This window comes from Lepus europaeus, chromosome 5, assembly GCF_033115175.1.
Source record: "Lepus europaeus isolate LE1 chromosome 5, mLepTim1.pri, whole genome shotgun sequence".
Lineage (NCBI taxonomy): Eukaryota > Metazoa > Chordata > Mammalia > Lagomorpha > Leporidae > Lepus > Lepus europaeus.
Window position 1 is genome coordinate 16,694,999 of NC_084831.1, and position 21,809 is coordinate 16,716,807.

General features: G+C 46.4%; 1 protein-coding gene across 2 annotated transcripts in view; it reads left to right on the forward strand.

Moving 5' to 3' along the window:
- Nucleotides 1-21,809, forward strand: part of KDM1A (lysine demethylase 1A) — a 78,613-nt gene that overhangs the window by 52,539 nt on the left and 4,265 nt on the right. For both annotated transcript variants that reach the window (XM_062190601.1, XM_062190602.1), the window contains 6 exons: nucleotides 11,669-11,811; nucleotides 12,344-12,434; nucleotides 14,604-14,738; nucleotides 15,485-15,558; nucleotides 16,483-16,594; nucleotides 19,574-19,706. In XM_062190601.1, the coding sequence (XP_062046585.1) occupies nucleotides 11,669-11,811; nucleotides 12,344-12,434; nucleotides 14,604-14,738; nucleotides 15,485-15,558; nucleotides 16,483-16,594; nucleotides 19,574-19,706 (688 nt within the window). The remainder of the gene's footprint in view (nucleotides 1-11,668; nucleotides 11,812-12,343; nucleotides 12,435-14,603; nucleotides 14,739-15,484; nucleotides 15,559-16,482; nucleotides 16,595-19,573; nucleotides 19,707-21,809) is intronic.

Sequence of the window (21,809 nt, forward strand, 5' to 3'; positions counted from 1 at the left end):
GTCCTTGTCTCCCGTGTGGGGGGCAGGTACCTAACTACTTGAGCCATTATCTCTCGGGTGCACATTAGTGGGAAATTAATTGGGAGCAGAACCAGAACTAGAATCTAGGCACTCCGGTAGGGGATGTGTGTCTCCCAAATGGCATCTTAACTTCTACATCAAGTACCTGACAGCTACCCCACCCTGCCTGTCCTGTTCTGTTCTTTTAGGGATGAGTGAGATTCAGAAGTTTGTATTTTACCAACTACTCTGTCACGCTGAGAGTCCACGCCTCTCAAGCTGTATTATTGTTTATAGTTTGAGGAAGGGGAAATCTGCTTTGTATACAGTACTACTAGTAGTATATAGTACTATGATATATATAGTACTGTGCTGTGTGTATCATTACTACTGTTAGAAGTGATAAGATCCCAATTCCTGAAGTTTGTGTGGTGGGTGTCAGGGGCATCCTCGCCTGTTCCTGTCTGCCCTTAGGCTTTTGTGAGATTCAGGTGAGAAAAACTCAGACTTTGAGAAAATGCTTTGGTTCCCATCTCAACCATCCTGGCTCAGGTTTCCCTCCGTGGCTTCAAGGCTTCTTGTAGAATAAACAAAGTAGCATGAGAAGGATGAGGTCGTTCAAAAGTTCAGTAAATTTCTGTTGTTCTACAAAGATCTATAAAGGGAATAGAGATGAATAAAATAGGCTTTGCCACAATCTAGGATACTAATAATTCTTTTTTCCTAGCTCTTTATTTTGGAAACTTTAAACATATATACAAAAGTAGAAAGAATAGTAGGCTGAGCTCCCATTTTCCCAGACTTGTTTTATTTATCCTGTACCTTCCTTTTGTTAAAAATCGGGAATTTTTTTAAAGCAAATCATAAATACATTATCCATAAATAGGCCAGTAACACAGAGTCCCAGTGGATTTGCCAAGGGTCAGATAGAAGCACAGGTTGCTGTGGAAGAGCCAGGGGAGCAGGGGAATGTGTGGAGGTGAGAGGAACAAGGTCAGGGGAGGCTGGAGGGCAGAGGTTGTCGAAGGGAGACATGGCAGGCAGAGGATGCTGTAAGTCTGAGCGGGGAGCTCTGAAGGAGGATGGGATTAGTACTGCTGAGGCAGGAAGATTCAGAGCTGACGTTTAGGATGGAGCTGTGCTGTGGGAGACGTTGCTGGTTTTGCTGATTGCTTGGTTGGTCATTTAGAGGTCTGAGTAGGGGCAGTGCCAGGATTAGATTGGTATTTTAGTAGACGGGCAGCAAAGTGCAGAACTGAGCTGAGGAAGCAAGGCTCTGCAGTGGCTGCTGTCGCAGTAATCCGCAGTGAAGACTGTCTCATGGAGACACCATCTTTTTCTCTAGACTTTGCTGCATGTTCATTGAGTCTTGTTTTTTGTTCGTTTTTTTCTTTAATAGGAATGCCAGCATCGCATTATGGCAACTTTAACCTGTTGCACCACAATGCTGACTCTATTCTTGTTTTCATTTTTTAGTAAGATTTATTTATTTATTTGAAAGAGTTACAAAGAGACACTCCCCAGATGACCACAACAGCCAGGGGTGGGCCAGGCCATAGCCAGGAGCCTCTTTTGTGTCTCCCACATGGGTGGCAGGGGCCCAAACACTTGGGCCATCTCTTGCTTTTCTTAGGCCATTATCAGAGAGCCAGATCAAAAGTGAAGCATCTGGGACACTAACTGGTGCCCTATGGGATGCTGGCATCACGGGTGGCAGCTTTACTTGCAGTGCCACAATACCAGCCTCTCATTTGGTCTTTCAGTAAGAAGAGAACTTTTTCTAGTAGAAATATTCAGAGAAATGGCTTGCTTTACTGGATTAGGTTCTTTTTAAACATTTGTTGCTACGTAGTGTACCAGTACTACCCAGAAGTATGGCCTGCCCTGCTGCTATCCTTCTAGTGAACTGTTGGCTACCAGCATGCAATCAGATAAACAGCTCATGGCAGAATGTAAATAAATTACATTCTTCACCATCCTGTTAGCTCAGGTGATGACTTTCTGACGGGGGAGTAGTAAGACTTTCTCAATGATTTATGTTCTGACTTAGTAACCCTGTATTGATCAGGACTAGCCTTTGGAGCAGCATTGTGGTAAACAGGTGCTAACCTGGTGGTGTGGTTTCTCAGCGTTTTGTTTGCAGGAACGCTTTTCCAGGGGGCTAGTTATCATTCAGTTCTATCTGTGTGGGGTTTTTCTACATTCTGTCTGTTTGGTGCAGTAACCAGATGCTGAGGAAGATTCTTCCAGCCCCTCCAGTTCGGAAAGGCCTGCAGTTAATGAAGCACATGAGTGTTGGTGTGTTTGGCCCCCCAGCAGTCTAGCTCAGTGTTAGAATGGACAGCTACTGGCTGTTGATCCACTGTTGACTTGCCCATACAAAGAGCACCATTTACGAATGCCTATAACTACAACTGGTGTCTCATGGCTTTAGAAATATAGAGGGCTAAGTAGGTTGATAATTTCATTCCTCCATTCTGCGCTGTAGTCAGAAAGTTGGAAACAGACCCAGTGGCTGGTGTTCTGGCTCAAATTTCCACCTGACTGATGAGGGAAGCCGGGTGGATGAGTGTGTGATTCCATCAGCTGGGTCTTCCTCTCCAAGCACTTCCCTTAGTTGTTTCTGTAGGAGCCAACAGGACCTACCTAGAGTAAAAATTCACTTACTCATTGATTTTTCTTTAGTGAACTGTTGGATGAAATGGCGTTATGTTTCCTTTTTTTTTTTTTTTTTTTTTTTTTTTTTTTTTTTGTGGATAGCCTCAGTTAAAAAAGGTAATTTGATGATTGTGTTATTGCTACATAAAAATTAATTTTGCCATTCTGTACAAGGCCAGCAGTTACTCAAGAGTTATGAACATAACTTGTCATGTTGTCTTTTTTTTTTTTTCAAGATTATCTGAAAGGCAGAGTTAGTTAGAGAGATAGAGGCAGAGAGGTGCGGGCTGAGGTGGGGGAGGGGGTCTTCCACCCTCTGGTTCACTCCCCAAATGGTTGCAACGGCTAGAGCTGGGCCACAGGAGCCAGGAACTTCTTCCAGGTCTCCCATGCAGGTGCAGGGGCCCAAGCTCTTTGGCCAACTGCTACTGCTTTCCCAGGCCATAGCAGAGAGCTGGATCGGAAGTGGAGCAGCCAGGACTCAAACTGGTGCCCACATGGGATGCTGGCACTGCAGGCAGCGGCTTTACCCGCTAAGCCACAGCGCTGGCCCCTGTCATGTTGTCTTTTTTTTCTTTTCTTTCTTTTTTTTTGACAGGCAGAGTGGACAGTGAGAGAGAGACAGAGAAAGGTCTTCCTTTGCCGTTGGTTCACCCTCCAATGGCCGCCGCGGCCATCACAGGGATCCTAAAAGAGTTTACATTGCTGTTCTCCATGGTCCTACATTGGCAGCAATGATGTTAAGCTTCTGTGTTTGTTTTTGACAGCACAAGTTTATTTTGTGGTGCTGAATGGCTAAATCAAGAGCTGCCCTATGGAGAGAGGTACAGTGATATAAAGTAATGTAGATATTAAGGTTATCCCTAGAACTAGAAGGACTCTCCCAAACCTTAAGCCTGTAAAAAAACAGAGCTAATGCAGCCCTCAGATTGACCAGTTGTGGAGTTACACTCTGACCTCAGCTGTAATCACTTTGAACTGGATGTGGAAGAGGTGGAAAAAGGATCATCCATATTAGGACCATCCAGCGAGAGTCAGCATGGGAGGTTGGGGAGACAGGGAAGTGACTGTGAAGGTTTTCCCTGCCTCCTGTGAACTTGAGGGCTTTAGTCCCCCCCCCCGCCCCTTTTTGGGGGAGGGGTAGTGAAGAGTCTGAAACTCCTGCAGAGCTGTGATACTGTGTGCATTACAAGGTCTCTGGTCCACTTTGGACTGTGTGTGTCTGGTCACCACGTGAGATGCAAAGGCTCTGTAACTACTTTGAGATACTTGGATTTTGATTTTCTTCTTGGGAATGTTCAACTGTTAGGAAGATAACACATGAAAGGAAATGGTTTCCATGTTTGTTTTTAATCTATTTGAAAGGCAGAGTGAGAGAGACAGATAGATATTCCATCTGCTGGTTCACTTGCCAAATGCCCAGGCTAGAGCAAGCTAAAGCCAGGAGACTGGAGTTCCATTTGGGTCTCCCACTTTGGTGGAAGGGGCTCAAGTACTTAAACCATCATCTGCCTCGCCTGAATGCACTAGTGGGAGCTGGATTGGCGGCTGAGTAGCCAGGACTCCAGCTGGAACACCGAATGGGCTGTGGGCATCCAGAGTAGTGCCTTAATCTGCTGCACCACGATGCTCACCCTAGCAGTTATCCCTGGGTGGGTTCAAACCCACCACCATCCTTTTGGTTAGCAGAGCAACATGCCAGCTGATTATGCCATGGAAATATGACTAGGTTATCATTTTTTTTGGTTTGTTGGTTTTGTTCTTGTTTTGACAGAAGCCTCTGTGCCTTCTGGGGTTTTCTGTTCCCTTGAAGGATCATCTTCAGGACCTTTATAACAGTCTTTCTCTACCCTTTATTTTATTTTATTTGAGAGACACATAGAGACATTCAAAGAGCTCCTATCTGCTGGTTCACTCCCCAAATGCCTGTAACAGCTAGGGCTGGGCCAGGCTGAAGCCAAGACCCTGAAACTCAATCTTGCTGGCACCACGGCTCAACAGGCTAGTCCTCCGCCTTGCGGCGCTGGCACACTGGGTTCTAGTCCCGGTCGGGGCGCCGGATTCTATCCCGGTTGCCCCTCTTCCAGTCCAGCTCTCTGCTGTGGCCCGGGAGTGCAGTGGAGGATGGCCCAAGTGCTTGGGCCCTGCACCCGCATGGGAGACCAGGAGAAGCACCTGGCTCCTGGCTTCGGATCAGCGTGGTGCTCTGGCCGCAGCGCGCCGGCCACAGTGGCCATTGGAGGGTGAACCAGCGGCAAAAAGGAAGACCTTTCTCTGTCTCTTTCTCTCTCTCTCACTGTCCACTCTGCCTGTCAAAAAAAAAAAAAAAAAAAAGAAACGCAACCTTGGCCTCCTGTATAGGTGGCAGGGTCCCAAATACTTGAGCCATCACCTGTTGTCTCCTAGGATGTGCATTAGCAGGGAATTGGAATAGAGAATAGAAGCTAGAACTTGAACCCAGGCACTTCCACATAGAATGGAAGTGTCTTAACCACTATACCACCCTTCTCTTTAAAAATCATGACTACCGGGGCAGGCTCTGGGGCACAGTCAGTTAGGCCACTGCTTAGGATGCCCTCATCCCATACTGGTCAGAGTCGCAGTTCTATTCCCAGTACAGCTTCCTGCTAATGCATCCTGGCAGGCAGTATGTGATGACTCAAGTGCTTGGTCCCTGGTCATCCACTGGGATACCAAGTGGAATTTCTGACGTCCGGCTTTAACCTACCCAGCTTTGGCGGATGCAGGCATTTGGGGAGTAAAGCTGCAATGGATGGAAGATCTCTCTGTCTCTGTCTCTGTCGCTCTGCGTCCCACCCCCGCTTTGCAGATTTATTTACTTGTAAGTCAGAATTAGAGAGAGAGAGAGGGAGAGAGAGAGCTTCTGTCTGCTGGTTCACTCCCTACATGGCCACAGCAGCCAGGGTTGGGCCAGGCTCAAGCCAAGAGTTTGTCCAGGTCTCTGACATGGGTGACAGTGGTCCAAACTTGGGCCACCTTCTGCTGCTTTTCCCAGGCGATTAACAGGGAGCCGGATAAAGAAATGGAGCAGCCAGGACTCAAACTGTTGCCTCTACAGGATAGTTGGTGTCACATGTGGCAGACGGCTTTACCTTCTATGCCACAATGCCAGCCCTCAGCTCTGCCTTCCAAGCAGATGGGAAAAAATTTGACTGCCAGCCCCTGCGTTTTATAAAAGTAAAAATCTAGGCCGGCGCTGTGGCTTAACAGGCTAATCCTCCGCCTTGCGGTGCCGGGACACCGGGTTCTAGTCCCGGTCGGGGCGCTGGATTCTATCCCAGTTGCCCCTCTTCCAGGCCAGCTCTCTGCTATGGCCTGGGAAGGCAGTGGAGAATGGCCCAAGTGCTTGGGCCCTGCACCCGCATGGGAGACCAGGAGAAGCACCTGGCTCCTGGCTTCGGATCAGCGAGATGCGCTGGCCGCAGCGGCCATTGGAGGATGAACCAATGGCAAAAGGAAGACCTTTCTCTGTCTCTCTCACTATCCACTCTGCCTGTCCAAAAAAAAAAAAGTAAAAAATCTAATGTCTTTTTTTTTTTTTTAAGATTTATTTATTTGAAAGAGTTACAGAGAGAGGTAGAGACAGAAAGGTCTTCCATCTGCTGGATCACTTTCCAGATGGCCACAACGGCCACAGCTGTGCCGATCCGAAGCCAGGAGCCAGGAGCTTCTTCCAGGTCTCCCACATGGGTGCAGAGGCTCAAGGACTTGGGCCATCTTCTACTGCTTTCCCAGACCATAGCAGAGAGCTGGATCGGAAGAGGAGCAGCCGGGACTAGAACTGGCACCCATATGGGATGCCTGTGCTTCAGGCCAGGGCTTTAACCTGCTGCACCACAGCGCCAGCCCCCAATGGCTTTTTTTTTTTTTTTTTTTAATGCTCCTGAAGTTCCCAAATAGTTTTTCCCCCTCAAATAATAGTTTTAGGGGCCAATGTAGTAGCATAGTGGATTAACACATGAGTGCTAGTTCAAGTCCTGGCTGCTCCACTTCGGATCCAGCTCCCTGCTAATGTGCCTGGGAAAGCAGTGGAAGATGGCCCAAGTCCTTGAGCCTCTGCACCCATGTGGGAGACCTGGACGGAGCTCCAGGCTTCAACCTAGCCCAGCCCTGGACATTGCAACCATTTGGGGGATGAAGCAGCTGCCAGAAGACCTCTGTCTCTCTCCCTCTAATTTTGCCTTTCAAATAAATACAGCTTTAAAAAAGAAAATAATAGCTTTAACAGTGGCTTTGCTTTTATAAACTCTATTATTCATTTAACAGAAGTTGCTGAATGCCTCCACTGTGCTGGAACCTGCTGGAGTAATTTACTTAGGCATGCAGTGTGTACCTTCTTCACTGCTTTAAGGAACTGTCAGTCATTTATGTCCCCTAAATGATTTCTGGGAACTTAAAGGATGAAAGGGACAGCAATCGCCATATATAGAACCACAATGAATTGTATCTGGTAAAAATGGTTATTGTCCTTATTGTCCCCTTGGGGTAAAGGCTCCCTCTCCTTTCCCTTGGCTGTTTGGGGGAATCTAAATTAGAGACTCTTCAGTTGTAAATTTCTTCTTCCAGATTTTACCAGAGGAGCTTATCTTAATCTTTTGTTTTGCCATAGTCTAGAAATGGATAATGGTCTGAGCAAGGGGGAGGTGGAGATGGATTGTGGCCCTTTTTGGCCAGGTTTGGACATTATAGTTTTCTTTCAAAGTATAGCTCTTCGTGAGGATTTTACAGGCTGATTCTCAGAATTTGTGTACCTGGAACATTGCTGCACTTAACTCCATTCTGCTGTGCTGCTAAAGAGCTTGTTGAGGCTGGGAGTAAGACGGATGTGCGTTTTCAAAGACCTAAATGGTAGACTGCGACCAGAGGTAGAGCCAAGGAGAGCTGGCATTCCTTTGGAATTATTTCTTGTAGGGGCAGGGACCTGTCCAGAAAGTTACTTGGCTTTCCCTAGGTTTATTTCCACACAAGCTGCACCCTTCTTCCTCCATCCCTCCCCCCCTGTTCAGGAATGCCCTGTATAAGCATCTGGGATGCTACGGGACCAAAACAGGCTGGACTGAGCCCACGGAACACAGTGTGGCTCAACAGAGTCTTAGTCCTGAAGGAACTGTTTACCTGCGGGTTCCATTGAGAAATAAATGGCTTTGAAGCATTAGAATCAAAATCTGTGTAAGATGCCATCCTTTTTGTGTGCTTCTTTGATAGAAGATCGTGTATAACTGGTCCCTCCCAGGTCCTAGTACAGGTTGTTACCTGCCTTCTGTTGTGGTGCTGCATCCTTGGAAATTATTTGTTGAGTTCCTTTTTCAGGATGAAATATGAGGATACTACTGAAGTTTGTGGGAAATGGAATTAAAAGATAAGTTTATTGTAATGCAAAGTTTTTGAAATCCGTATATAAGGGGTCTTCAGAAAGTTCATAGAAGCTGTATTCTTCGGGGCCAGCGCTCTGGTGTAGGGGGTGAAGCTGCTGCCTGTGGCGCCAGCATCTTTTATGGGCATTGGTTCAAGTCCCGGCTGCTCCACTTCCAGTCCAGCTCTCTGCCATGGCCTGGCAAAGCAGTTGAAGATGGCTCAAGTGCTTGGGTGCCTGCACCCACATGGGAGACCTGGAAGAAGTTCCTGGCTCCTGGCTTTGGATCAGTCCAGTTCTGGCCGTTACAGCCATTTGGGGAGTGAACCGGTGGATGGAAGATACCTCTCTCTGCCTCCCTCCCTCCTTCTCTCCCTCTCTCTCATAACTCTGCCTTTCAAATAAAATAAATGAAAAAAAATTCTGAAAAAGTTATGCCTGGATTTCAAAAAAATTCGCTTTTGATTCCATTTTCCTATAGACTTCTTGAAGTAACCTCTTAATCTGGACCTTTAGTAAAGTTAAAATCACTGCTGTGAGACCATCACTGTTTCAGCTTCTTAGCTGTTTGTAGAACAGTAGAATCCAAGGAGAGAAGCGACCTGAAGCACTGGTAGTTCGGAAGTTAAAAGTAGTTGCTTCCTAGAGTTCTTTCATTGTTTGGCTGTATTAAATAGAACATGGCTTATTTTTCGAGCTGGTTTCAAGATGAAAATATATTAAAAACATATTTTGGTTTTTCTCTCAATCAGTATTGATTTCCTGATGAACAAGTGCTTTATTTATTATTTACAAAATATTCACTTAATTTCAAAGTGAAATTTTAAAGTTAATGGGAAAATCGCCAGGTTGCAAGGCTCTCTCTGACTGCAGCTCCATCATGATATTTAGCCTTCTAAAGCAGAGGGGCCTCACTGCCGACCGCGTGCTCTCAGGTCACAGCGGTCGGGCCCCGCCCGGTGTCACTCAGCGTGGCAGTAGACTTTCCGTGTGGTTTTTGTTTGTTTGATTTTATTACTGTTTACTGTCCTGTTTTCCCTTTCCACTTTTACTGACTTGCTTTACTCCTCATTGCTTTCGGACACCTCTCCCTCCCTGCGTTTTTTAAATTGCTTTTCTTTTGGCCGTTTCTCTGCTTTAACCTTTCCCGTTTGGTCTCTGTACAGCCTGTTCCTTGTTTATACTCTGGTGGTTGCAGCTTCTGAGCAAAGCAGAATGCTTCCGCCATGCTCTGTGTGTAAAGCCTGATGTTACCGCTGTCATACAAAACTAAACTTACGTGGCTGTTGGGCTGTTATTTACAGTTTATTTCTCTCTCTGCTGCACTGGTTAAAAGGACACTGTCAAGGTATTTTTTTCATAATTTTTCAAATCATTTTCCTCACTGTTTACAATAACCCATTAAAAGCGTGACACTTCAGTCTTTTCCTTTCGAAGACCCTCTCCATCCTGCATTCACACTGGTCTGTTGTTGTACAGTTGCGCCTATATGTTGGGCTGGTGCCATTTGCGGTTATGTCATTGGAAGCGCATGTAAAACATCAGGTTTTTTGTCGGGGGGAGGGTGTGGGTGGACTAAAGGAGAAAGTGTAAGAATCAAGTGGGCAGCTGGGCAAACAGAGGGAAGAAACAAAAGGTCAAATTTGGTTCCTCTAACCTTGACAGTGTCCCTTTAAATATTTCTCTACCACACACCCTGGACCCCAGTGACTGAGCCTAGTGCTGTGTCCTTTTTCAGTATGAACTCCCCTATGTGACTGTCACCTACGGAGATTAAAGCTTGTCTGAAGCAGGCCATCCAGTTGGCGCTGGAGGAGCTTTAATCCGCCCCCTTGCGCACTTGCGTTGGCACAGTCTTCCCCGCGGCAGAGGCATGCGGTGCGTCCTCTCCCAGGCGTTGAAGAGCCACCCCTGTCTGTACTCTAGGAAAAGCATCTGTGGTCAGTTAAGATCTCCTAACTTTGTAGACTTGATGATACCTGTGGAAAGGAGAACCAGATTCAGACATCTAGACATTGTAGACATCTAGCATTGTAGGAGTCACAGTAGAAATAGCAAGTTTCTGAGCAGAATTCCATTGAGTTGCTCTGTAGATGACCATACTCATTCTCAATGAGGAAAAGTAACTGATTAGAAGGGAAACAAAATTCCTGGTAAGAGCAGCTCCTTACCAGCTTCTAAAGCTACGTGGTCAAAACAAGGAGGGATGTCACCAGGAGCTCTTTTTCTGGCTGTGGAGGTGAACGGATATTTTCTATGTACTAAGTAATGTACCTCCCTGATCTGTGCCAAGCCTCAAGAGCCTGATTCTTTGCCTCATTTCTCCACACAAACCAGAAGAGATTTAGATTTTTTTCTTTTTCGGCTGAGAGTGTGTGTGTGATGCACGGATACTGAGATGTGGCCAATATTTAGCCTTCTAGAACCTGATGCTTTGTGTGTGGTGTTCATTAGAGCAATGGTGTCTCATTTAAGTTCAGAAGAAGAGGTGCATTCCTCCTCCATTTCTTGTTTGAGCTCACTGCACTTCTTGCCAGAATCTTTGTGCCACATAGTGGCTCATCTGTGGAGTTGGTTGTGGGATCAGTGAAGGGGCAGAGGCTCAGGCTTTGAAATCTTCCGTTTAGATGAACTGGACAAAAACTAAGGTGTTTTGAGAGGTGGAATCTTACTGTGATGGTCTTGACACCAGTTTCCTCTGATTGTAAAAGGTCATTCTGCAATCACTGTTAACTAGAACTTCAGTGTTTTGTTTCTGGTTGCTGATTTTCGGTTGACTATAAAAGGAGATTCCAAAAGTTTTGAATCCATTTCCCAGTTGGTACTCAACTTAGAGCAAGAGATGCTTGCCTTAGACATGCTTGTTCCTTTTCTCATGCTGGCCATGAGCTCAGCGGTGGAATACAGATGTCGGTTACTTTGGTACAGCATTACGCAGGAGCAGAGGGACATGTGTTACCTCACTGATGGCTCAGTGGAGGGGCACAGCATGGCCTAGAGGCATGGTCTGTGATCTGTTCACCTCACCTACAGCAGTGAGGAGCCACAACTGAGGAGTCTAAGAGCCTTGGACATTGAACTCTGAACTTCCCTGCAGGAGACTGTAAGGGGACGAGTGCATTTTTCAGTAGCCATGGATTTCACTACTTCTCTACTCTCACCTGAAATTCTGTCATCTTTGCAGGGGAAGCAGGTATCTTGGGCTTCTTCTTTTTCCCACTTTATGCTGATTCGGGAATGTCCTCAGGTGTGCTGACACTGTGTTTGTTCTCTGGACTTCTCCAGCGTGGTGTTTGCATGTCAGCCCAGCTCAATTCAGTGCTTGTCAGCTCAGTGCACCTTGTGCTCCATGTGATTTCACTTAGCTCCACTGTAACCCTTGTGACTGTTAATGCAGGTAGAAGGCCCAGCTTGGGGGCAGAAGTGGGAGAAGAGGGGGAGTATTGAGGTCAAAACATTTCATGTCTCATTTAAATGGAATTGACCACTTCATAGAAAAGAAAATTCAAATCATTGTCCTCAAAGGTAAAACCTTTGAGGTACATATTTTGACATTTTTAACTGTAGGGTTTTGTGTTTTCATGGCTGGTTGTCTAGTCTTACAAGGACCAACTCTGCTATACTTTGAATTTTCAGGTTCCTAAAGAGAAGGATGAAATGGTAGAACAAGAGTTTAACCGGCTGCTAGAAGCAACATCTTACCTAAGTCATCAGCTAGACTTCAATGTTCTCAATAATAAGCCTGTGTCCCTTGGCCAGGCTCTGGAAGTTGTCATTCAGTAAGTACTGTGATACTGCTTTATTGAATAGTGAACTCTGTCATGGTTTGCTATTTAAGTTTTTAGAAAGTCTCATTTAGCTAGTTAAAATATTAACTCCCAGAGTAAAAAGGCATTTAAAACAATTACATGACCCTTAAGACCTTTTGAATCCTAAAATTCACCACCTTTATGATACTGTGCAGTGTTTAATGTAGCCTGGATAATAACTTCCCATCAGTCAGCTTTCTTGTTCCCAAGACCCTTGATGCCTTTGATTGTTATTTTTATGTGATAGAGGGAGAGTGTGTGCTTCCGTCTGCCAGCTCTGTCCTCAAGGCCAGGGCCAGAGCCAAGAGGCAGAAACACAGTCCAGGCCCTTGTGTGGGTGGCGGGGGCCCAGTTACTTGAACCCTCACTTCTACCTCCCAGGGTGCACTAGCAGGAAGCCGGAGCCCTAAAGACCAACTCCCCCGTGAATGTTTTCAGTGTGTATCTGTCTTGTGCCGCAGAACCAACTGTGTGGCCAGGGCATACACGTTGTCTCTCTTAGGTTACAAGAAAAACATGTCAAAGATGAGCAGATTGAACACTGGAAGAAGATAGTGAAGACTCAGGAAGAATTGAAAGAACTTCTTAATAAGGTGAACTTCTCTTTTCTCTATAGCTGAATAAGCTGCAATGGAGGGGAAAGCCTTTAATTTAGAAAATGTAAAAGCCTTTCTGGGATTTTTGGTGCATGGAAGAGAAGGCCTGCATAAGTGGGGCTCCATCATAAATAAGAAAATAGAGTGGCCAGAGCCTCTCTGGTGTCATGGTTGACAAATTATTGCTAGGGGAAACAGAGCCTGCCTTCCACACCATCTGGTTCCCTGTGACTCTTCCAAAGCTGCCTAGCATCCTCTGGCTGCATTCTAGGATGAGAAGGAAATGAGCTGTGCTAGGGCCAGGTGCTCACTGACGAAGCCCAACACATCAGCCCCCGTTCATTGCCACAGTTACTGGGGTTAAAGTATCACCATCCTCAGCCGAGCACTTCTTCACTAGGCTCTGGTTGGCCAAGTATAGCCATTTGTTTCTCCTCATCTTGCCCATTGCATTCATCATGTGGCTTGCGGAGAAAATGGTCCCTTGTGCTGGAGACAGAGCTTTCTGATGCCAGCTCGGGTGCACCTTGCTCCTGGAGTCTCACTTCATTCTCACTGGGCCTGAGCTCGCCTTCCTGGCTTATGTGCAGGATGGAGTGAGAAGAGTGGCTTGAGAAGTGCCAACTAGTGGCATATTTGTGGGGCACAGTATCAAGGTTTTTGGTTTTTGGTTTCGTAAAGTTTGTTTTTTAAGGTTTGTTTTATATACTTGAAAGGCAGAGCAGGGGCTGGCACTGTGGTACAAGTTAAGCCACTGCCTGCAGCCCTGCCATTCCATATGGGCGCCAGTTTAAGTACTGCCTGTTCCACTTCCAATCTAGCACCCTGCTAATGTGCCTGGGAAAGCAACAGAAAACGGCCCAAGTCTCTGGGCCTCTAGAAGAAGCTCTTGGCTCCTGGCTTGGTCTGGCCCAGTCCGTCATTGCAGCCATTTGGGAAGTGAACCAGTGGATGGAAGATTTCTCTCTAACTCTGACTTTCAAATAAATAAATCTTATTTATTTATTTTTTCTTAAAGCAGAATGACGTGGGTAGGGAGTGGGAAGGAAACAAAGATCTCCCATCTGCTGGGTCACTCTCTAAGTACCTGCAGTAGCTGGGCCTAGGCCAGGCTAATGCAAGGAGCCTGGAACTTCATCTGGGGCTCCTACAGGTGGCAGGGGCCAAAAGTACTCCGGCCCTCTTCTGCTGCCTTCCCAGGCACACAGGTAAGGAGCTGGATGGGAAGCACACAGCCAGGACTTGAACTGAACTGGTACTCTGATATGGGTTGCCAGTGTTGGCTGGTAGCAGCTTAACCTGCTGTACCATAATGCTGGCCTCCAGTCTCAAGTTTTATGTCGCTGTTCTGTGCAGTACTATCAGAAGCCAAAAAACTGACATTAAAAATGGTTCCTTGGGGGCCAGCATTGTGGCATAGAGGGTAAAGCTGCAGCCTGCATCGCCGGCATCCCATATGGGCGCCAGTTCCAGTCCCGGCTGCTCCACTTCTGATCCAGCTCCCTGCTAACGTGCCTGGGAAAGCAGCAGAGGATGGCCCAAGTGCTGCAACCCATGTGGGAGACCCAAAGAAGCTCCTGGTTCCTGGCTTAGGACTATCCCAGCTTTGGCCATTATAGCCATTTGGGGAGTGAACTAGTGGATGGAAGATTTCTGTCTTTCCCTCTCTGACTCTGCCTTTCAAATGAATGAATGAATGAATGAATAAATAAATAAATAAATAAATAGGAAAGAAAAATGGTTCCTTGAGGTTCCTCATGTGATATGATCTTTTACTAAAAAAACAAATTATGACAATTTATTTCCCAAAGTAATTCTAAGTTAAATTGGTGATAGTTTGTTGTTCCTGGAAATTAAATTTATTTCAATACTTTAAAAAAATTAAATAAGATACTACTTGTCCTCTCATTTATTTTGGAAGGCCAAGAGAGTCTTAACTTGTCTGACGGTATTGTGATACCCTGGAGGTAATCCCGATTGGCTTTTCCCCTGAATTTCTAAATGGCTTGCAGAGTAGAACAGGTATTTAAGAATTCCAAGGACCTGATACTTTGAAACTTTTGATGTGCTAGCAGTTCAGAGGAGGGACCAAAGCCAAGGGGACATGTGATTCGGGGTGAATTACATGGGGATCTAGAATGGTGAATTTTTACTTTTCTCTTTTAGATGGTAAATTTGAAAGAGAAAATTAAAGAACTCCATCAGCAGTACAAAGAAGCAGCTGAAGTGAAGCCACCCAGGGACATTACTGCTGAGTTCCTGGTGAAAAGCAAGCACAGGGATCTGACTGCTCTCTGCAAGGTGGGGGTGCATCCCTGCTTCCCTTCGCCTCCTTGGAGTCCTAAGAAACAGAACAGATCTGGGGAACTGTGGAAGCGAGAGAGCTAGCAGCCAGTCACAAGTGCACCTGACATGCACAAGAGGGTTTGGTGCAAGGAAGCGTGGGGGCTCAGCGGATTCCTTTGGGCTGAAATGGCTTTTCCTGCAGAACTCTTAGCCTTTCATGACTTCGTAACAGTCTGCATCATTTTCCCTTACTTAAATCTCAGTTTAGTTGTTCCTTAGTTTACCCTTCATCTTTTAGAATAATAGTAATGGACAAAAACACTGCAGTCAAATTTTGTGGCTTGAATCCCGAAGCTGGTATCTCAGCCATGTGACTGTAAAGCAGTAGCACTCCACTGTGGGTATGCATGAAGCTTGAATGAAATCCTGCATCTGGAGTGTTTATGCCAGGGCCGTTGATATGGTCAGCGCTCAGGAAGCAGTAGTTGTGTCATTTTTCATCCATACTTTGGAACATGCTAGTGTATTTCTTCCTTTATTTTTCTCTTTCATGTTTCCCCCTCTTGCTCCAGTCTTATCTCAGACACACAGTTGTAACTTGTTTTTGAGAACCAAATTCTCATGACCCCACCCTTAAATTGAGTCATACTTCCCGTCCATTACCTGAGCTCGAAGGAAGTGTCCCAGACCGTAGACTTGTAGCAGTAAGCAGGGTGGATACCTCGCCCTCAGGATCAATCAGATTCACTTAATTTTATCAGGAATATGATGAATTGGCTGAAACTCAAGGAAAGCTAGAAGAGAAACTTCAAGAATTGGAAGCTAATCCTCCAAGGTAAGAGAAAACACACAGCCACTGAGAGGGATTGTTTTTACTGTTCTTTCTGTGTTAGATTTAAAATGAAAATTGCAAAGCACAGTCAACTATTTATGCTCAGTGAGTGAATTTTAAGTTGTTCAATACATGAAACATATCGGAGAACATCTGACGACCTGCCAGGGTTCTGATCCCCTGCTCTTACGTCAGTGTGGAACTGGGGAGCTGTTCCGCTTTCTGACAATGGAGTTGGATGGTGACTGTTGGTGCTCTGTGATGTGAGCATGTCCACCTCCACAGATAGCTACTGTGGGCTATAAAATCCGTGTGCTGTTTAGAATAGGAAACAAAAGACTTTATAGTAAGCTGTTGTAATATAAGATGACCTCAAATTAAGAGGTTTTTTTTTTTTTTTTTTTTTTTTTTCCCCAGACAAATGTGGTCCCATTGTCATTTGCTTTCTAAGATGAGTTTGCCACTGCTCTGGGCACCAAGGATAAAGCAGTTAATGAGACAGAAAAAGCCCTAATATTTTTAAAAATTTATTTATTTATAAGTCAGAATCACAGAGAGAGAGGGAGAGACAGCAGCCAAGGCTGAGCCAGGCCAAAGCCAGGAGCTTCATCCGGGTCCCTTAAGTGGGAAGCAGTAGCCCATGTACTCGGGCCATCTTCTGCTTCTCCAGGAACATTAGCAGGAAGCTGGATCAGAAGTGGAGCCGCCAGCTCTAGAAACCAGCGCCCACATAGGATGCCAGCGTTGCAGATGGTGGTTAACCCACTGCGCCACAGCACTTGCCCTCAGCTTCTAATTTCTGTGCTTGAGGCACTGTCCCTGGCTCAGATTGCAGCCTAATCCATTGGCATCAGCTGTGCCCACTGTTTGACAAGAGTCGGAGTGTCTCTATTAACAACCCTGTGCTCCCCTGTTCTTATTTTGCAGTGATGTATATCTCTCATCAAGAGACAGACAAATACTTGATTGGCATTTTGCAAATCTTGAATTTGCTAATGCCACACCGCTGTCTACCCTCTCCCTGAAACACTGGGATCAGGTAAATTCCTCATCACTTACTTGCTGCATGTGTCTTTGAGAGGGCTCTGAAGACGAGTTCTGTAATGTGTGAATATGTGTGTTTTAAAACAGTGCTCGGGGCGATACCAGTTCTATACAGTTGAAATTCACACATTTTTAAGTGAACAATGGGATGATTTGCTCAACAGACTTAGTCATACCACAGTGAAGATCGGATACAAAAGTCTTCAGAAAGTTCAAGGGAAATGTGTAATATGAAAAACTATGCTTGAATTTCAAAACTGTTTTGCACCAAAATGAACTCTTTTCTTTTTTTTAAAAAAGATTTAATTATTATTTGTAAGGCAGAGTTACAGAGAGGCAGAGAGAGAGAGGTCTTCCATCTGCTAGTTCACACCCCAAATGGTTGCAACAGCCGGAGCTAAGCCAATCCGAAGCCAGGAGCCAAGAGCTTCTTCCAAGTGCAGGTGCAGGAACCCAAGCACTTGAGCCATCTTCCACTGCTATCCCAGGCCATAGCAGAGAGCTGGATCAGAAGTGGAGCAGCTGGGACTTGAACCGGTGCCCATATCGGATGCCAACACTGCAGATGGCAACTTTACCCACTACACCACAGCACAGGCCCCCAAAATGAACCTTTAATTTTCTTTTCCACAAACTTTCTGAAGTACCTTCATAGAGCATTTTCACCACTCTGGAAAGTTGTCTCCTGCCCCCTTGGAATTAATCCTCTATGTACCTGCTCCTGGTCTCAGGCAACCACTGATTTGCTTTCTGTCACTAGCATTTTAGCATTTTCCTTGGATTGAATCATATAGTTCACCTTTATATGTATGGCTTCCTTCACTTAGCATGAAATGGTTTTTGTTTTTTTAAAGACGTGTTTATTTACTTGAAATGTAGAGTGACAGAGATCCTCCGTCCACTGGTTGGCTCCCCAAATATCCTGCAGTAGCTAGGGCTGGGCCAGGAGCCGGAACCAGGAACTCTGTCTGGGTCTCCCGTGTGGCTGGCAGGAGCTCACGTACTTGAGCCATCATCTGCTGCCTCCCAGCTGTGTAAGTAGGGAGCTGGATCAGAAGCGGATAACCAGGACCCGAGCCTCTGCTCGGATATGGGGTCGTTCACTTGTGTGCCATAATGCGTCCCCCAGCTTTCTGGTTTTTGTGTTCTGAAGTGTACTTTTCTGTATCCTCTTACCTGAGGTCACAGAAGATTTTCTGTTTTCTTTCCAGGCGTTTTGTGGGTTTAGCGCCTATAGTTAGGTCTGTAATCCATCTTGAGTTAATTTTCGGGTACAGTGAGAGATAAGACTAGAGCTTCTATTTTTCTACACAGTTATCTCATTATACCAGCACTGTCATTTCATCATCTGTCTTGGCCCTGTAAAAGTGAGCCTGTGGGGCCCGGCACTGTGGCGCAGTGGGTTAAAGCCCTGGCCTGCAGTGCCGGCATCCCATATGGGCACCGGTTCAAGTCCCAAACTGCTCCACTTCCGATCCAGCTCTCTGCTATGGCCTGGGAAGGCAGAGGAAGATGGCCCAAGTCCTTGGGCCCCTGCACCCGTGTGGGAGACCCGGAAGACGCTCCTGGCTTTGGATTGGCTCAGCTCTGGCCATGTTAGCATCTGAGGAGAGAACAAGGGATGGAAGACCTCTCTCTCTCTCTCTCTCTCTCTCTCTAACTCTAACTCTAACTCTAACTCTTTCAAATAAATAAAATAAATCTTAAAAAAAAAAAAAAAAGAAGAGTGAGCCTATGGATGGCTGCTCTCTCTCTGTGCATGGAGTAGTCTCCCCACCTGCCAGGACCACACAGCCCTGATTACTGTTGCTTCATCGCAAGTCTTCTAGTTAGGTCGTGTAAATTCTTGTTTGAAGTTGTTTTGGCTATTTTAGATCTTCTGTATTTCCATACAAATTTTAGGATCAGCTTGTTACTTTTCCCAAAATACAATCTTTTGGGCTTTCCATGAAGAATGCATCCAATTTCTCAATCAGTTTGAAGGGAACTGTCATCCTAACACTAAGCCTTCTCACCCTTGGATATGGTCAGCCCCTCCATTTATTTAGGTTTTCTTTATCTCAGCAATGTTTTACAGTTCTCAGTATGCTGAGAGTTACGATTTGTTTGAAGTATTTACTCTTGAACTGGTGAAAAATCATAGGGCTTCTTGGGTATTGAATGGACCAATCTGTGAAATCTGAGACTTTGGCCAGATTGAAGATGAGCAGAAGTGAGAGTTACAGTTTCACTCACGTGTTTTACATGAGGGAGCGCGTGAGTTGCCATGAAGTAGGACATTTTGCTGCCAGACCAATGTTTTTGTGTAAGTCCTAAGAATTATGGTATGTTTCCCCCAGAAATTCATGAAATTGTAAAAACTAACCTTCCGAGAGAGTTCCCTATGTAGAAAGTTTAACAGTGAATTCAAAGAAATTAGATCAGTTGGGGGCTTCTCAGCTTTAAGGCCAAATCTCGCCCTCCTCACTATTTGGAATATCTCGGGCCACTCTACTGTCTTCGGCTGCCTTTTTCTGGTTTGCCGACTTCCATTTTGGGCCATCTCGACTTCAGAACTGTTAGGTTAAAGGAATAATTGAATTTACTCTGAAGCAGAAGAAAGTGTAATCCGGATGGGGAATCTGATATCTTGTCAACCTGTGATGCTTTTTTTAATTTTTTAAGCCAAAGAGATAATTTTTGTGATACCTGATTGTCCTGGTTCGTAAGCTCCCCACCAAGGAAGGCTTGGATGCGGCACAAGGACTGTGAAAACAAGACCTCGGGGCGAGGGCTGCCTTCACCGCACTGCCAGGGCGTAGGGACTTGTTGGTGTGCTTTCTTTTTACTTCAGTTTCCTCGGGCAGCGGTAGCTGAGTTCTGAGGAGTGTTCTGTAGTTGCTGTCTCCAGCCATTAACTTTCCACAAGCATTGTTTCTCAGTATTACACAGAACTCTGCACGTGGTGTGGATTGTGTCCTTTGCTCTCCTTTAGGATGATGACTTTGAGTTTACTGGCAGCCACCTGACAGTGAGGAACGGCTACTCCTGCGTGCCTGTGGCGTTAGCAGAAGGCCTGGACATCAAACTGAATACAGCCGTGCGCCAGGTCCGCTACACAGCTTCAGGTATGTTACTGTCCCCAGGGGCGACAGAGGCCCCCGCACAGGAACAGGCCGTTTCCCGAGGGCACGCAGACCAAGGCGCTGTGTTGGCGTTAGAGGGGACAGACCTTTGGCGGTCTAGGGCCTCATTTTGTAAACTGGACAGTTGAGACAAGCTGTGATAGTCCCCAGCTTGTATGCAGACGGCTTTGGTATTGTGGTAACAGCCAGTGTGGATTTAATGCTGATAAGTATGTTCAGAAATTCCAGGACTTTGGCACGGGGGCTCCGGGGAGGCCCGCCGCTCCATTTCACTCTTCTGGCTGCCCGTGCCGACAGGCTCGCTCTGGAGCGGTGCCGCCGGCTCACAGAGCTGGAATTCCTGTGACCCCTGCGGGCTTGGCTCAGTGCTGCTCTCAGAGTACATCGATCACAGAGTACATGGATCACAGAGACCCTGTTGTCCATTTGCCGTGGAATTGATAAGGAAGACGGGTGTCCTCCCTCTCCAGGGGCCCTTGCGTGACTGTAGATGCCGCCAATCTCGCCTTCCCTAGGCCCTTACCTAGAGTTCTGTAGATCACCCCAAGTGTCTGTGTTTTGTTTTGTTTTTTACAGCCATTTAATTTTCCATTTAATTTTTCCAATAAAGGCAGCTAGATCTTCAGCCCTTAAATCGCCTTTTGCAGGCACATGGAAAACAGAATAGTGTCATTTTCCCTATCCATAGCCACAGAAAATGGGCATGTGCTGAGCTTTCATACCCACGTTGAGCTATTTATATATTTTAAAATTTATGTAAGTAGGCTTTCACTAAAAAAACACAAATGAGGAAAAATACTATTAACATAACTTCAGTGCTCTTTGTGAGGTCAGCGTTGAGCTCGGTCCTTTTCTGAGAAGCAGGCACCAGTGTGTCCTCAGGAGTGACACGGTGGGCATCGGCGTAGCGGCACAGCACACTGACAGCTGCTGCCTGCTATGCCGGCATCCCACGTGAGTGCCAGTCCATGCGTCCCAGCTGCTCTGCTGCCAGTCCAGCGCCCTGCTAATGCATCCTGGAAAAGCAGCTGAAGATGGCCAAGCGCTAGGGTCCCTGCCACCTACATAGGAGACCCAGATGAGGCTCCTGGCTCTGGCCTGGCCCAGCCCTGGCTGCTTGGGCCATTTCAGGAATGAACCAGCAGATGGAAGATTGATCTCTCTCTTTCTCTTTCTCTCTCTCTCAACTCTGCCTTTCAAATAAAAATAAATTTAAAAAATAAAATAACATGGTGGGGCAGGCCTTTGGCCTGGTGGTGGAGATGCCCATGTCCAGTATTGGAGTTCTTGGGGTCCGCGCCTTGCCCTTGCTCCCAGTTCCACCAGTGCAGACCCTAGTAAGCAGCAGGGAGGGCTCAAATAATTAGGTTCCTGCCACCCACGTAGGCGACCTGGATTGAACTTTGGGCTGCAGACATTGTGGGTGCCTGGGGAGTGGATCAGCAGATGGAGACCTGCTCTTTCTGCCTTGCCAATAAATAAAATAGATCTGTGTCACGGTCTTCTAGACTCACTCATCTCTTTCTTTTTTTTTTTAAGATTTATTTATTTGAAAGGCAGAGTTAGAGAGAAAGAGAGGTCTTCTATCCATTGGTTCACTCCTCAAATTGCCATATTGCCATAATGGTCGGAGCTGGGGCAGTCTGGAGCCAGGAGCTTATTCCAATTCTCCCACATGGGTGCAGGGGCCCAAGCACTTGGGCCATCTTCCACTCCTTTCCCAGGTGCATTAGCAGGGAGCTGGATCGGAAGTGGAGCAGCTGGGACTCGAATTGGCATCCATATGGGATGTTGGCGCCGGCCCCTCATTCCTCCCATGGTCCTTAGTGAGCAGCTGGGACAGGCGCTTCACTGTTATTTTTGGTCAGCTGAGTGCCGGAGAGCACCAGTGGGTCGGAAGGGTGGGACGGGGTGTGGGTGACGATCGAGGACTCTGAAGTTGACGACAGGTTTACACCCTGGCGCTTGTTACCTGTGTGGCCTTGGACCCACCTCTGTCCTTGCTTCATTGGGAAGGAAGAGCAGAGCAGGAGTTGAGCGTGGACTCACGGCCAGTGCCCTGCAGCGCATTCTCACCACCCCTGA